The sequence below is a fragment of the Thunnus thynnus genome, chromosome 22 (assembly GCF_963924715.1).
Source record: "Thunnus thynnus chromosome 22, fThuThy2.1, whole genome shotgun sequence".
Lineage (NCBI taxonomy): Eukaryota > Metazoa > Chordata > Actinopteri > Scombriformes > Scombridae > Thunnus > Thunnus thynnus.
This window is the reverse complement of record NC_089538.1, coordinates 6,248,077-6,265,261: the sequence shown is the minus strand read 5'-3', so window position 1 is coordinate 6,265,261 and position 17,185 is coordinate 6,248,077. Positions and strand designations below refer to the sequence as shown.

At 37.8% G+C, this 17,185-nt stretch overlaps 1 protein-coding gene and 1 long non-coding RNA gene across 3 annotated transcripts; one reads left to right on the top strand and one right to left on the bottom strand.

Moving 5' to 3' along the window:
- Window positions 1-1,227: 1,227 nt before the first annotated feature.
- LOC137174236 (uncharacterized) lies at window positions 1,228-3,135 on the bottom strand. Its single transcript, XM_067579414.1, has 2 exons — window positions 2,305-3,135; window positions 1,228-1,873 (listed from the first exon to the last, which is right to left on the bottom strand). The coding sequence occupies exons 1-2, from the start codon at window positions 2,711-2,713 to the stop codon at window positions 1,413-1,415; spliced, it is 870 nt and encodes a 289-aa protein (XP_067435515.1). The 5' UTR covers window positions 2,714-3,135; the 3' UTR covers window positions 1,228-1,412.
- A 9,105-nt stretch (window positions 3,136-12,240) lies between these two features.
- Window positions 12,241-13,923, top strand: LOC137174237 (uncharacterized). Of its 2 annotated transcripts, XR_010925322.1 has the most exons (4): window positions 12,241-12,310; window positions 12,427-13,053; window positions 13,192-13,302; window positions 13,638-13,923. It is a non-coding gene; the product is annotated as an uncharacterized lncRNA (long non-coding RNA). The 2 variants fall into 2 exon arrangements; XR_010925321.1 differs by having other exon boundaries at window positions 12,427-13,302.
- Window positions 13,924-17,185: the final 3,262 nt, after the last annotated feature.

Here is a 17,185-nt window from a genome sequence, read left to right as displayed (position 1 = left end):
GACACAGTAAAATGGCAGTTAGAGTGTCTTTAGGTTCCTTTCTATGACCTACATCTGAGGCTGTAGAGGACTGCTGGACTCCGCCACTTCCTTCACCCCTGTACTTAAATCAGGAGATGTAGAATACGGGAGAAATAAATAAATTAGACCACAAACACATGTTTGCAAATGTTGCTTTTAAGTAGAATCAGGTAGAGTGATTTTATTGTAGACTATATACTGATTAGCATATTACCAACAACCCTATTTATATCATTTAAAGTACAATAGCAATTTAACTTTATAGACATAGTGTGTTTGATATGGATAAGAAGGTCATACATTCATCCACTCCGACAAGCAAGTTTTACAGCTGCATCTACTGCAGAAGCTCTCTGACCCAGTGTGATCTGCTCCAAGTAGACCCACACAGAACTCTCTTGAACAAGCAGCGACGCGAGAGCCTGCTTAGAATTCAGCAACAAAGGAAAGTTAGCATCAAGCTGCTAAGCTGCTAAGTTAAGGTTAGCATGCTTAACACACATTACATCCAGTAACTAGGCCTTGCATGCAACTAACCTCTTCCTAACCTGACACCTTTATCTTACACCAACTGGCCTCAAACAGAGACCCACACAGTTAAGAGATTTAAAACCCAGCTTTGCACTCTTCGGGCAGCACATGTGGTTCAAGACACCACATGGTCTGGCCTTTTGTCTCTGTGGTTCTCTTTCCCAGCCAGGAAGAAAGAGGTGAGAGGATCTAAAACAAAAAAAGAAACCAACAGAAAAGTAAGGAGAGAAAAAGGAGGTGGTTTGATAAAAAAAAAGCACATCACCACCATCATTAGCCTCTCTTATAATTTTTTTCAAAATCTAATGAATGTTATTGGTAGAATGATCATCTTATTCAATCATTTCAACACTGAAATTACTTGAGATTGTATTTTTTGTTGACTGAAGGCATTTTAAATTTAATGTTGTTGTTGGAGTTTTGAGTTGGATATCATTACAAAAAAGAAGTTATATGGAGAATTAAACAAATTGACTAATGAATAATAATATTCAATGCAACTGTATTGAAAAGTCACTAGGAGGTACAGTGTTTTGCAATATTTTTGTCAGCCAACTCAAGTGTGTTATATAATTGTTTAAAATGTTTTGTTTGTGTAGTTGCTTTTCTTTTCTAAAGATTAAATTCATTGTAAATTCAAGCGACACAGCAAAAACAATGACACTGTATGAAGAGGCAAACGATTAAAGAGCTTCGTCAAAGTTACTTTTATTTAAAATTGTAACACAGTCAAACAAAAAATTATGTGTATCTACTTTTGGTATTCATTTTGTGTAATTTGTGATAATTTCTCATGATACATTTTAACTGAACGTTTTGAACTAAGATAGCTAAAGTCTGTATTCTCTACATTAAGGACTTCACCAGGACTTCATCAAGGACTTACTGATATAAGCCAAGAGACACAAAGTTAGAAAGAGCAGGAGGACCCCAGTTCTAATGATGGACAGCCAGACTAAGATTCTTATCTGTGTCATTGGGTCTTCAACATCGTCTTTGATGAGCAGCTTGCTTCCACTTCCAAACAGAATCTCACCACAGGAGGCCACAGCACAGTAGTAAGTTCCAGCATCAGAGGAGCTCAGGTTCGTTTTCTGAAAATGATAGACACAGCTCTGTGATATAGACTGTGCTGTGGAGACATGTTTAGACTGATCCACATGGGTGTGAAGGATTCCTTGGCGAGATCCGTGTCTGAACCAGTAAACTCTGCGCTCCCCATCACAGGTTCCAGTTTGTACTGTGCAGTTGAAGGTCACAGAGTCGCCTGGCTGGACGGTCTCAGATGATGGTCCCTGGACAATTTCCTTGAGGTTGGCTTCTAAATCCACAGAGAATTAACTGTCAGAGAATTACTTGGAAAAAAAGGTACTTTCCTGTATCTGGGTTTTGGAGATATACAGTATATTCATGACCCTTTAATTGTTTTTCTTTTTTTGAAAATCTGGGAATTTGTACACTTTTATTTTGGGCATTAAAAAGTAGGTTTCTGATTGTTTGTTTTTTAATCCAGTTATTTTTCTGTGAAAATTTTGTAAAAACTGAAAACAAGACAGCTGTTGACATGTGTTACATAAACACATCTGCATCATATGTTTAGTTTCACACTTTAAGTCAAATGAACACCAGTGATTTTGCTAAAGCTTTGGGTGATTATATGAAAACTTTCTATTGTTTGGGATGCAAATCCTCAGCAACCTTTGCATGTCACCTACAGTTAATCAAACCCAATAAAAAACATAAGCACAATACCTTTGACACTTAGAAAGACCCCTTCTCCAAATTCAATCATGTTGGAGTGTGAGCTTCCACAGAAGTAGGAAGCTGAATCTGAAAACTGGATGTTGGAGATGTGTAAATGGTTTGTCCCTTCCTTCCTCTCGACAGAGAAACGAGGGTTCTTCTCCGACCAGTGGAAGTCTTTGGATGATTTATCATACTTGTAAATAGTAGACAGGCGCTGAGGTCCTTTTCCCAAAGTTTGTTGGTACCAGGAGAAGTGCATTGCCACTTGGCTGTCATAGAAGCAGTGTAAAGTCACATTGTCCCCAACACTGGCAGACAGAACCCCAGTGTCCTGTGTGAGTGCCGACGACTGGGTCACTGCTGACAGATGAACTGGGTCAAAAAGGTATAATGTTATAGAAACATGAGCTGCCATTCAAGTTTTAGTCTTAATTAAAATCAAATACTGAACACTTACATAATCCACAGAGAATCATATACAGATGCATCGTCTCAAAGGTCCGGATGGAAAGCTTTGAGCAAAAGAGCAGACAACAGCTAAAAAATGAGGTTGCATTTGATTGGTTGTTAAGAGGGTCAAAATGTGTGACACACAACATTCATCCTGTAGGAAGTGAATTCATTAACATAACAGTAATACAGATTATGTAATATATTATTACATAATATGTTATTCTAAGTTTCTCATATTGAAAACTGTAAGGCAGACAAAAAAAACATTTGTTACAAAAATATAGCACAAAGACACACAACTTTCTTTTTGGACATGTGGTATGAAAAAGCTTCATTATGGACTTGTTCACCTTCCTTGAGAACAGTAAAACCATAAACACTAGATATAATGAAGGCTTAAGGACCTAGTGGAAATGAAAAAAAGCATTTAACTTAGCACTTATGTTTGGCCTTTAACTACCTCTGAAGCTTTATAGCTGATATTAAGAGCTGTTAGGTCATATAGTCACAGTGCTGCTTGAAAGTTTGTGAAACCTTAAGAATTTGATCTATTTCTGCATAGATATGACCTAAAACATGATCAGATTTCTATCGAAGTCCTAAAACTAAATAAAGAGACATCAATTAAACAAATAATAATAATGATAATAATAATAAACTTTATTTATAGAGCACCTTTCATAACAGAAAATGCAGCTCAAAGTGCTTTACAGAAAGAGGTACAAACAAACAAACAAAAAACAGATATTTAAAAATATTAAAAGAAAGGAGAAAAAAGAAATACAATAAACAATAAAAAAATACAGTGATTAAAAGAGGTAAAATTATGAGATAAGAAAGATACAACACGTAGTAAAAAAACAGCAGATAACAGTAAAAGGCAAATAAAAGGTTGAGTTAATTAAAAGCAAAACCATAAAAATAAATTTTGAGCTGCCTCTTGAAAATATCAACAGAGGATGCTTGTCTAATATGTGGTGGGAGTTTGTTCCAGATCTTTGGTGTGTAGCTGCAAAAAGCTCCCTCACCATACTTTTTGCATTTTGTTTGTGGGACATTTAACAAGCCAGCATTAAGCGACCTAAGCGAATGGTTTGGCACATATTCTGACAAGCAATCTGAGAGATATGAAGGTGCTCGACCTTTTTGGGCTTTAAAAACAAGTAAAACAGTAAAATTTTAAAATCTATCCTCAACGTTACCGGTAGCCAGTGCAATGATGCTAATACTGGTGTAATATGTTCCCTTTTCCTAATTTTGGTTAAAATTCATGCTGAGACATATTTATTCATTTATTGAGGAAAATGATCCAAAGTTACATATTTGTGCTTGGCAAAATATGTGAACCTCTAGGATTGTCAATTCATTTGAAGGGGAAATTAGAGTCAGATGTTTCAATCAATGGGACGACAATCACGTGAGTCTGGGAAGCCTTGCCTTATTTAAAGAAGAGAATTCTTGGTCTTCACTATCAAAGTCTGAGCTTCACAACACAGATTTGCTGAAGTGTGTCATGGCTTGAACAAAGGAGATTTCTGAGGACCTTAGAAGGAGAGTTGTTGATACTCACCAGTCTGGAAAAGGTTACAAAACCATTTCTAAAGAGTTTGGACTACACCAGTAGACTGTCAGGCAGATGGTGTATAAATGGAAGATATCCAACACCAGTGTTAACTTCCTCAGGAGTGGTCGAACAACAGAGATCAAGAGCAAGGCATGTAATAGTCCAAGAGGCCATAAAGGACTCCAGGGTAATGTCTAGGAAACTAAAGCCCTCTCTTGCAGTGGCTACAATCTATGTTCATGAGTCCACCATCAGGAGAACATTGAACATCAATTGTGTGCATGGCAGAGTTGCAAACCCACTCATCTCCAAAAAGAACACTGATGCCGTCTATGGTTTGCTCAAGACCACATGGATAAGCCAGAAGGTGATTGGAAAAATTTTCTGTGGATGGATGAGACCAAAATCGACATTTTTGGCTTGAATGAGAAGCATTATGTTCCAGCATAAGAACCTTATCCTATCTGTGAAACATTGTCATGGTAGTATCATGGTTTGGGCCTGCTTCGCTGCCTCTGAACCAGGATGGGTTGCAATCACTGATGGAGCTATGAGTTCTGAGTTGTACCAGCACATTCTATAGGAAAATGTCAAAGTATCCGTCTGTGAACTGAAGCTCAACAGAAAGAAATATCTGATCATGTTTTAGGTCATATTTATGCAGACACAGAGACCATCCTAAAGGGTTCACAAACTGTCAAACAGCACTGCATATAGTTGTACACAATGTACAATTCAAAAGATTCTCCCAAATTCAGATTCACTTGTTATATTTCATTTTGAACTAGCCATAAAAAGCATGTTTTAAAGTTCACAGTGTCAGTAAAATCATATAAAGTGAGTAACACATACTCAATCCACAAGAAGAAGGAAGTAACACACTGCATAATGCAGGGGTCTATTGCAGGATCTAAGATGTAGGGTTCAGGATGATTGCTGCAGCCATAAAGAAACTGTTCTTAGAGCAGGATATTTTGGTAGACAGAGACCTGTAATGCCTCCTAGAGGGGACAAGCAGAAATATATAGTGAGTGGGATTCAGATGTGATTTTATTTCATCATCCAATACAGTATTTATTATGTGCTGCTGTACATTTGTTTTTTGTTTTGCTTATTTGGTAATTGTTTGGTCTGTATTATTGTGTTGTCCAGGTTTTGCTGTCTGTACTGCCATACCAGACTGATACAGATAAGGTAAGGATTCCTTCCATGATGGCTGTACAAAACTAGGGGAGGGTTCACTGGCAAAAAATAAAATGTTCATAATGTTACTGTACTCAAGCTGTGGTTGTGTTTTCCTGCTCATGTTTCTTCTTTTCTGTGTCTCTTGGTCAAAGTCTTTTTTATTTTTTCTGCCCTTTGTCTAAAAAGAAAAAGAGCATGTATGATGTGTGATGGAGGAGGAGTCAGAAAGAACATTTATTACTGTCAAACTTGCACAAGGAAGTCACATCGGGGGTCTGTCAGGGGGAGGAGTGAGGGAGGTACACAGCGGCGTCACTAGAGATTTATGGTTAGGGGGGCTAAGCCTTAACTAGGGGGGGCTGGGAGGAGGATTTTTTTTTTAAATGGTCCCAAAATATCAGTTTGTCATGAATTCTTAGAGTAGTAATAGGTGTAAAATCAACACAATAGATCTGTCTCTTTATAGTTTGTAATAGGTACGGATCTAATATGACTTAAATGCTTTCCATCCACTTACAACTGGCACAGATCAAGCAAAGGTACTGAAGTCAAGGAATGCTATCTCCTCTGTCTTAGATATGTTGCAGGTCCTTAGTATGTTATTCATAAACAGACTGATGTTTGATGTGTGATCCTCTAAAAGTAAAAATGTCATAAAATCATTTAGGTTAGTTTATCCTAGTATGAGTAATAGGTCTATGTCATAAAGTTTAGTATTAATTTTAACTGAAAGCTTCAACAACTTCTGCTCGCTTTCTTCTTGATCACTAACCTCCATCAGACCTGCTCCTTCAGCCCTTTCAGTCTCCTCCATCTTCCTCTTCTCCCTCTCCTCACCTGTTTTCAATAACACATTATTTTATTAAACTCAGATTTACAAGAACCAGTTTAAATTTGTATTTGTCTGAACTGGCAAAATCTTCTCACCTGACCAGCCTTCGGCGGAGCTGCCGCCTTTTTGAAGAAATGTCGTATATGTCTCCTCGGCCTGCTGCTGGGTGTGCAGCGTTATCTTCTTTTTTCCATTTTATGGTGGGTGACAACCAGCGTTAACGTGCATCACCGCCACCCACTATGCTGGAGTGGGAATCAGTTATCTACCCCCACAAATAAATACAGTGAACCAGCAGCTTTCTCCAGCGTGTGTAGGAAATTCATTTTGTCCACTGGCCAGAGGGGCAAGTGGTCTCCATAATTTATTCGCCAAAGACTAAATTTACCGACGTTTGGCGAGTGGCGTGTGTTAATTTTGGACCCTGCTCTGGAGGTAAGAAAGTAAAGTGTATTAAACTAGCTAGATAGCTAACTTACATTAACTTAGAGCGTCTCCATTGGCTTGCATGACACATGCAAGCATAGACTTTAATGAGGATGCGAGCCACTGCAATGATGGGAGTGAGGCAGGCAGACAAGATGTTTAACTAACCTCAAGGTTAAAAAATGGTGTGGTCCACTTTTGGGGTATCTGAAATCACATTCCAAGATAAGGATATATATTGTAATATTTACAATTACAGGTAAGGATGTATATACCTGTTGTTTTTACCTGTGTCAGCGCAGATGATCACACATCACTTCTAACTATACAGCAAGGACTCTTTGTCTGTCTGTATGTATATATATATGTCCTTGCATATCTCGAGAACCATTCATCCAATCTATTCAACACTTGGCGTCTGTATTGCTGGGGACCCAAGGAAGTGCAGTGTCAAATTTGGTGCAATTTGGACACGTGTCATGTTTAATATTAACAAACTTTGAATAAACAAGCCATCAGCCCTCTGTGCAGCAGCGGGGGTGGGGCTTCAGGGCCGACAAGACAAGAGAAATACAGTCAGAGAAATCACATGGCGTGCTCTAAAAAGAGAACAGATTGAAAGCTTTCTGTTAAATGCAGCCCTTATTTTACTTGAAATGACAAAAGAACATTTGTATACTAAAAGTATATAAATGTTCTTTTGTCATTTCAAGTACCTATTATTTACAACATCTGTGTATAACAGAATTATAATTTACTTAACAACAGGTTTAATTTACATTTAATTCACACCTCACATCAACAGTATTCTTTTTTCTATGCCTTGAAGCAGCACTAAAGGAGGCCAAGCAATCAGCCCATTCTGAACAGGCACATTTTGAACAGGCACTGCACTAGTTAACAGAAATTAGAGCACAGTGTGGTCTAAGCACGATGAGGTGAAAATCATGGGTCATGAAATTAAATTTGTTTAAGCTCTACACCTCTCAACCTCTACTAATGTAGAAACTATCTCAACAAGACTGTATTTTCTCTAATTTTAGAAATGTTTCATGGTGAATATGTAGAAAAATACAACGGGGTAGCTGTTTTCGTCTGCTGTGTTTGGACACAGCCTAGCCTTTAGCTCTCTGCTACAAAACCACATGCAGCAAAAGCTGTGCTACTTTGACAGAGTTTTGTTAAAATGTGACAATATTGTTGTGCTGTATCTGTGGAGATGTAATTAGTTTAAATCCCATCGGCAATAAATCCATCTCTTTTGAAACCGTCACATTCTTTACAAACCACACCAACCAATTTCCTCAAACTCATTTCACTCTTTTATCGTCATACACCAGCACCCTGATAGAAGCCTCAGACTTGCAAAGACAAGAGTCTACCTCATAAAACTGAATAAAAGTACAGTACAGCTCAAAATATACAGATTATACAGAGTAATTAAAGACATGACAGATTTGATCTGAACAAATTAGTATAACATGTTGAGAGCTGGAATTAAATATCGTTGTTACTGAGAAAAACTCAGGAACAGAGTACGGCATGACTTTTTAAATTTTTTGTTATATTGATGGAAATCCTCCCACATTCACACCATGTGCACTACAACAAGCACTTAAATACCAGTATACCTCAGTGTCAGCTAGGTTGTCGTGTTGCTCTGTGTGCTGATCTTTGTGCTGCCACAAAAGTAGAGCAGTGAGTGGTTATTATGTGGTCAGTGACCTACAGGATGAAAATAGAAAAACCCACCTACCTCTTTAATAAAACCTCCTTCCTGGAGCTCAGTGATCTTAAGTTGCATTGTTGTGTAGACGGTCAAACACACACTGATGAGCTTTACTATGATTACGGCTTTACTTCTCGGCAGCCTCAGTAAGTACTGACATTGAATTACTCTCAAAATGTACTCCATGGCTAACTTATGTTTCCTTTAATAACCAGCAGGAAGAATGAATTTACTCATTAATACAGTTGATTAGAGGAACTGTTGTTTGTCTGTTGCTTAACAGCCGAGGATTAAATCTCATTTTGTCTCTGCTGTGTGTTTCAGGCTGGATCTCGGTCTCAGCCTCTGAGTTTCAGACTGTGGAGGTCCAGCTTGGTGAAGAAGACACTCTGCTGTGCTCCAACTTTTCCACTTCTCCCTCTCAGATAGTCTGGTTTAGACTGGTCAACAGAACCAAGCCCCGTTGTATTTCCTCTCTGTACAATTATATTGAGCCTGCTTCTTTCTGTAATGGGGTTCAAAATGGAAAATTTGAAATGACATCCAACAGCTCCACTTTGTTCCTCAAAATCAAGCATGTTGATTTATCTGACGCTGGGTTGTATTTTTGTGGATTTTACATAAACAAATACCCAGTAATAGTCAGTGCAACATATATAAAGGTTCAAGGTAAGAATGTTTAAGTATCATTTAGCTGCTCACACCAAGAAAACAGATATGTGTTCTCTTTAATTATAGTTTAATTATATTATTATGATGAAATACTGTCTGAATAATATGAACAACATCTGAAGGATTTTGCCTGATCTTTGAAGGCAGTGGTTAACCTCATGACAACATGAAAGATAAGCTAAAACTTTCTCCCTAGCCCCCATCAAGATATATTTTGCAGAATAAAATTTATCAACTAAATATTACTCAGTTGACTTAAGTCAGTAAAGGAAAATATTCATCTTAAAAATGTGTGAAAATGTAGAGATTTGATCCTTGTTCAACAGAAAAGTAGAGTCTAATCTATTGATTTTTCTTGTAGTTGAGCCTGGTGAAATGACAAACCTGATGAGTGTGATCGTGAGCAGCGTGACTCTTGTTCTCACTAAGGTCATCATTGGACTTGTCATCAAAATGAGTCAACTTCAGACAGGTACTGTTTGAAGGCTGTCCTTTATTTTGTTCAGACATAAGACTGAAAGCAGCTGGAGTTTGGCCCAAAGCAGTCCAAAACAACTCACACACACTCTGCTAAGGTTGTCATAATTTTACCTCACAACAGGCTTTTTTCACAGCAGACATTTTTTCTTGTAGTAGGAAAAACACAGGTGTTACTAATAATATTTAATGATGGCTCTGCTATATTTGACTGAACCATACCAAGACCCTGAAACTGAAGCAACTAAATAGAAATTGGCCATCATTATTTTTATAACTTACATCTGTTTAAAGTGAAATAATGGGTTAAATAAAGAGGAGGTATTTAAGTCATACAATCAATCACCAATCTCACACAGCAGAATAAGCCACTTGATAATTACAAACAGTTACACAAAATAATGTCAAAGGTTATCCAAAGCCCTGGTGAGCGCTGTTCATGGTGATTTTTCATTTATAATAACAGAGGCAGCAAGTCCTGACATACTTTGTGCAAAGACATAACCAGTGAATGTTATTTATTTCTGCTTGAAAAACTGGCAAATGAAGGATTTATCCAAAATCACATACCAGTGAAGTTTTTGCCATTGCTAATTGTCTATGGATCAACCAACTGATTAACTGACTAATTACTTCAGCTGACTGTACGACTCCATGAAGGTTAAAGTTTAGTTGGGTGAAAACATTAGAAATGACTAAATATTAAATATTCATGCCTTGTTATGTTTTTGCAGATTTATATACAATTGTGGGAACATGAGATGCTGTAAACTTCATAAATGATTCCTTGAGACTGGGTTTTTTTCAGAAGGCATTTATGTGGTCAGTCAGTGTAAACGACAAAATAAATGTAAAAAAAAAAACACACAAAAAAACACCTGCCTCTTACCAATGAAACCCACCTTACAGAGGCTTAGTTGTGCAAAGTGCTGTTGTAGTGACACAGTCATATGCACAATGATGAACTTGATAACATCTCTACTACTCTGCAGTCTCAGTAAGTACTGGCATTGAATTACTCCACAGGACTGACTGTAATGCTTATCATTAACAAATTCATTTAAAGGCATTGTTTAGTTTCCTGTTGCAAGTGATTAATATCTCTGTGGTCTGTTTCAGGCTGGATCTCTGTCTCAGCATCTGTCTCACACTGTGGAGGTCCAGCTTGGTGAAAACGCCACACTGTTGTGCTCTCTACTTTTCTGCCACACAGATAATCTGGTTCAGACTGGTCAACAGAACCACACTCCGCTGCATCTCCTCTATGTTCAGTCCTATTGAGCCTGCTTCCTTCTGTGATGGACTTCAAGAAGAAGATATGACATCCAGCATCACTGCCCTCTTTCTCAAGATCAAACAAGTGGATTTATCTGACTCTGGACTGTATTTCTGTGGATTTTACATGAACAGACATTATTGTCAGTGCAACATTTTTAAATATTCAAGGTAAGAATGTTGTCAAATTTTATACATGGTGGAATGTAGTCGAATAGAGTTCAGAAACTAAGTTTGAATTTCCTGACACCTGTGTGGATTTTACATAGTCAGAAAGCCATATTGTAATGTGATAAGTTTAAATGTTGAAGGTAAACTTATTACAGTGTCCTGTTTTTCTTTCAGTTCCCATTCTTGGTTTACTTCTTTCTTTATATTGCACGTACATCACATTTCTTTCATTGCGCAGACTGTCAGTCATCTGAAGCTAAAACAGTTCATCTAGATCCACTTTGTCCATGTTAAGGTTAGTAAGGTCTCAAAGTCATTCACAGGAAAACAAAGTGATCTTACTGTCCAAGAGCAAGAAGTGAAAACATGCAACATGAATTTATATTCTTCACCTGTGGTAACAAACATCACTGTCTGTATCAACTTACAGTAAAGTCTCAACCACAAGAAGACTGGTCTTCAGTTGTACACTATTTTTTCCAGCATGTAACTCACAATTAAAGCAACAGCCACAAAACAATGAAACGGTTTTGTTGTTGCTGACAGAATGTATGTAGCACTTGAAGACACCGTGCTGCAGCACAGTTGAAGACTATGTTTCTGTACCATCTTTGGTCATTACATGTCTCTAGTGGTATGCTTAATATCTGAATTGATCATTTGCAATAAAGCATACAAATATATATGACTCCCACTTGCTCATTGTTGTACTTTGCAACAATGAGCAAGTGGGCAAGTGCGCAGAGTTGACAGCAGGTTGAGTGGACGTAAACAGACATGCAGTTCGTAAAACGGATATATGTCACACTACATTGTGCAAGTGGAAAATAGCCCTTTTGTTGAGGGTTAAGGTTAATTTTTCATATAGAACAAGCGGGAAGACAAGACAGCAGGATGACATATGGTGGCTGACCAGTTTTGAATTTGTGGTACATTTCCAAGTCATCTTTGTTGTGCCGAGGAGGATGGCACACATACACAAACCCCCAACTCCCCACTCTCATCATGCCCCCATCCCATGATGTTCCACTTTCAAATAACAAGGGTTTCACTCCTTGAGGCTTTGATTGTGTGTGTGTGTGTGTGTGTGTGTGGGAGGGGGGGGCGATTTTTCAAACGTGCTCCGCCTCTTCAAACCCTCTAATAGGAGCTGCTACGTGCAATTGCAGTGACACAATCATTTGCAAAATGAGGAACTTAACTACAGCTTTATTGTTCTGCAGCCTGAGTAAGTACTGGCACTGAATTACTCAACAACATCAACTGCAATGTCAACTGTAAGTAGATTTGTATAAAAGTATTGATTAGGTTCCTGTAGATTTATCAGCTGTGCGTTTGTTTCAGGCTGGATCTCTGTCTCAGTTTCTGAGTTTTACACTGTGGATGTTCAGCCTGGTGAAGACGTCACACTGCTGTGCTCCAACTTTTCCAGTGCTCCCTCTCAGATATTCTGGTTCAGAGTGGTCAAGAGATCCAAGCCTCACTGTATCTCATCTATGTTCAAGCCTCTCGAGCCTGCTTCATTCTGTGAGGGATCTCAAAATGACAAATTTGAAATGAGATCCAACATTTCTACATTTTTTCTCAAAATCAAGCAATTGGATTTAACAGACTCTGGACTGTATTTTTGTGGATATTATGTGAGCAAAAACCCAATTATTGTCAGTGCAACATATTTAGAGGTTCAAGGTAAGATTGTCGTAAAGTATTTGGGACCACTGTCAAAATAACATTAGGAGAATTTTATCAATTTTAGATTCCTTGCATAACCTAAAATTTTAATTCTTCCTGCCTCCAATTAAAAATCTGTCATTGTGCATTGATCTTTGTTAATTATTAGTCAGTTCTGTCCCGTTAAATCTGAATTAGAAGGCAAGTCACTAGAGGTAAAATGTACGGATTCTAATTTAATGATCTTTCTTGTAAAAGGTCACGATGAATTCAGTAATGACATGGACAGCAAGTATAAAAGTAAGCTTCTCCTAAAGTTTTCTTTCATTGCACAAACTGTCAGTCAACTGAAGGTGAAACTAGATTCAGTTTCAATGTTAGCAGGGTGCCAAAACACTAAAGCTAAAGTAGAATCTGATCTTTCATTTTTTCTTGTAGAAGAGTCTGATGGAATAACAAAGCTGATGAGTGTGATCCTGGGTGGTTTGACTGTTTTCCTCGTAATGGTCATCATTGGTCTGGTTGTCAAAATCAAGAAGCTTCAGACAGGTATTTGTTAGAGCTACTGTATCTTTTTATATTTGGTTTTATTGCTCGTTCACATCCTTGTATTGTTATGTCAAAGTGCATTAACAACAATGTTTTTGGATAATGATTAATGTTGATGAGCTGATCAAACTTATTTTCTCTGTCATTTAGCCATTAATGAAGAACAGCATCCACAAAAAATATCCCTTATATCTCACTTAAAATATCCCAGAATCACTTTAACTCATGATTATTTCTTTATTGTATATTTAAGATGATTTTATAATTTGTCATCATCTGACATTGTTTTTGAAGTCCTATATGTTGTATGAGAGTTCTCTGACTCTTATTTGCAGAATCTGGACTTTGAGGACCTCAGTGATGCAGCACTGAGTTTATATTCAGCAACAATAAGAAGCAGGAGGCATGCATCAGAGAGAGAAGTGGAGACTCAGGTTATTTATGCTGCCAGCAGATAGACTCAGGAAGCAACTGGAACTGCAACTCAGAGTGAAACTTTTTTTTTTTTTCTATTAATCTGTTAATGTGTGTTTATTTGATTTATCATCACTCTGTCAAAAAAACTGTGTTTTGCAATAAAGAGCTCATATTCATGCTATTTTTGATGGTGCTCTGTTTTAATTCTCATCGGCTCCTTCATTTTTTCCTCTCTATCTCTTTCTCTCATCTGAAGTCTCTCATATTTTGTTTGAAGAATGTGATTGGTGTTTGAAGGAGGAATATGTCTGTCCAGATTCTCTTATAGAAAGAGTTATATGGAAGTCTGTAACAGTGGATGAATGAGTGAGGTACACATCACTTGTTTGACGTCATTTTTAGGAGACAGGGTTGTAAAATCATGAGGTCTGTTAACTCAAAGCTTTGTGGGAGTCTCAAAGGAAGCAGTGAATACTGGCAGACTTTCTTTAAAATTATTCTCTATATTTAATCGATGTTCTTGAAAATATTGAGTTCACATTACAGAAACAGGATTTTGCGCACATCACAGCTAGGCAGCATGTAGTCAGGTGCTACATATCCAACTGAAAAATACAAAGATACAGTAGCTACTCAGTTTCGGCCCTGAGTGTGTTTGCATTACTGTATGCCCCACATCTGCCCATTCTGACACTTTCCACTGTGGTAACAAATGGTTCTGTCTCTATCAGCCTGAAGTGAAGTCTCAACCACAGGAAGACTGGCTTTCAGCTGAGTGCTATTCTCCAGTCTGTAACGTTCACAATATCAGCTGCAACAGGCGCGAAACAACAATGTTACTCACTTGTAACACAGAGACCCTTTTCACTTCAGACATTTTGACATGTTGCAGCAGGAAAAGGTGTAAATAATAAAATGAATGATGTCTGGATTCCATTTAGGTGCTTCAGTTTCAGGGTCCTGCTATCATGCATGCTGGCTCACTGTCACACTGTCATGACTTTACTGGGACAACTGAATAAAGTGGAGGCATGGTTATTGTTATTAGAGACACCTGTGCTTTTCCTACAGTGACAAATGTCTGCTGTGAAAAGGGCCTGTGGCTAAAGGCAAATATCCTCAAAAAGAAGATGGGACGAAAACAGCAAATATCTCTTTGCAACACTGACGTGTGTGTATGGATTATCTAAATTATGTAACTTTATTAAAGCTGCATTAACACATTTTTGGCCACTTGGAGGCAGCGGAGAACAAACCGTTATGACAATATCTGACATATTATTGCCTTCGCATATTATTGCCTTTCACTCTTCTTTTTCAGCAGGTACACACATATGGATGCAAAGTAGTCTGCAGTCTCTGCACTCTTATGAATCTGTAGTTTGTTGTGTGTTGTGTTGAGCACATAATTTACATACTCTGCTCCGACTGGACAGTTGTGCATGTAGCCTCCGTATTAATGAAGCATCAGTGTCGGCAATTTGTTTCCACACATTGTTGTTTTTTTTAAAGGTCCCGGCAGCTTGTTAAATACACATTGTAGAGAAACCAGAGACTGTGACAATCAGCTTTTCCTCTATTTTGTTTAAAGTTAGTTTACGTAGTGACCAACTCTGTTATTCCGTTTACACAGAAATCAAAATGAGTGAATTTGGCTTTGTTGTCTTTGTATGTCCTGTTTAAAGTTGTGTAAACATGATTTGGAATATGATAAATGTGATTAATTAATTGATAACATGTGTTGTCTCTCTTGTATAGCTCCTAATGAAGAACAAAATACACCACAGAGTGAGGTGAATCTAACTTGAAAACTTTCTTTTATGTATTAAAATGTAGGAAGTGCTACAATCACTTCAAGTCATTCATCAGTTATTTCTTTTAGTTTTTCCTCACAAAGTCAGCTGTCAGATGAGTGATTGTAAATACTTTAATTTGCAGAATCTGGGCTCTGATAACCTGAACTACACAGCATTGAGTTTCAATCCAAAGCCCAAAAGAATCCAAAGGCCTGCATCAGGGAGAGAAGTGGAGCCAAATGTGATTTATGCTGCCACCAGATAGACTCAGGAAGCACCTGGAACTGCAGTTTAGAGGTTAACCGATAACTTGTTCCAGTATATCACTCTGCTGTTGTATTTTTGTACGGCTGGCAGGTGGGAGAAGCAACTATTACCATGTCAAAAAAATCCAATTTGTAATAAAGATGTATTTGTGACAAATTTGCAGTCTTTGCACTGAGTTTTAATTCTCACATAATTCTTTATTTTCCTTTATTTATTTAATCTGCCTTCAATCTCAATGTAAAGTTTAGAGTTTAGAGTTTAGATGGAGTTCTTCAATGTTACTGAGGTCACGTTGGTTGTTTGACAGGAAGAGAGAGTGCAGTATGGTCTCAAGTACTGCGTGTTTGCATACAAATATAGACATGTATTGATGCCCTGCTTGTTATTTTCCATTGTGGTGGTAAACAGGAAGACTGGTCCTCAGGTCTCTGTATTATAACCACAACCAACAAAGGTCTACTGATTTTTATGAAGAAATAATATTTCATCAAAATAACTTATTAAAGTTATATTTTTAAAGATCTTATTGGTTCATTTAACTTCACATCATGTATCAGCTTGTGTTTTACCATGCTGGAAAGATGTGAGATAAAAAAAAGGCCCAGCATTTGCAAAACCACACACAAGTGTTAACTTTGTTAAACCGTGACCGAACTCAACAGATGAAACTGGAAAATTGTGCATTGTGGTTGAAACACACTATGAAAGTATAAGTACAATACATTCAGAAATCAACCCTGTTCCTTGCTGCAGTTTGAACATTTGAAATTTTAGGGCAGGAAAATATCTTCAATGACAGCTTTATGTTTGTAGTATCAAACTGCTGTACAGTGATGAGGAACAATAGACTAATGACAATTCACTACTCTGCGATGTATATTACTCACACTGTTAATCAGGTGTGAGTCAGATGATTATCAAGTGATTACATCCTGTGTAAAATTGTGGTTATGAACAGTGAACACACCTTACCCTCCTAATAAACTGACATCTATTTCTGAACCTCATCAAATGTTGACCAAACCACACAACCCTACATCAGTCTGTAAGTTTCATATACTACAGCTTGGGTGGAGCCGAATAGTCATACTATAGGCCTACATTACACCACCTGACCGAGTGCTCATGACAAGCCAGGATAAAGTTTTGTATTGTGAGCATGCTCCCTCCTCCAGGATGCCGCCATGCATATGTCCTTGACACTTACCCAACAACAAGGCTGTAGACGCTGCCACGCCATGCGTGGCACTCGGACCACAGTTGGGGGGTCCTTATCCGCCTGCCTGTAGGCTTTGGAGATGCACTCACAAAGCCAACTAGCTAGGCACTTCTTGGATAGGGCTTTACCAGCCATTCTCTCTCTATCTGAATTCTTCTCAACCTAAATGAGCTCCTAATGTTCT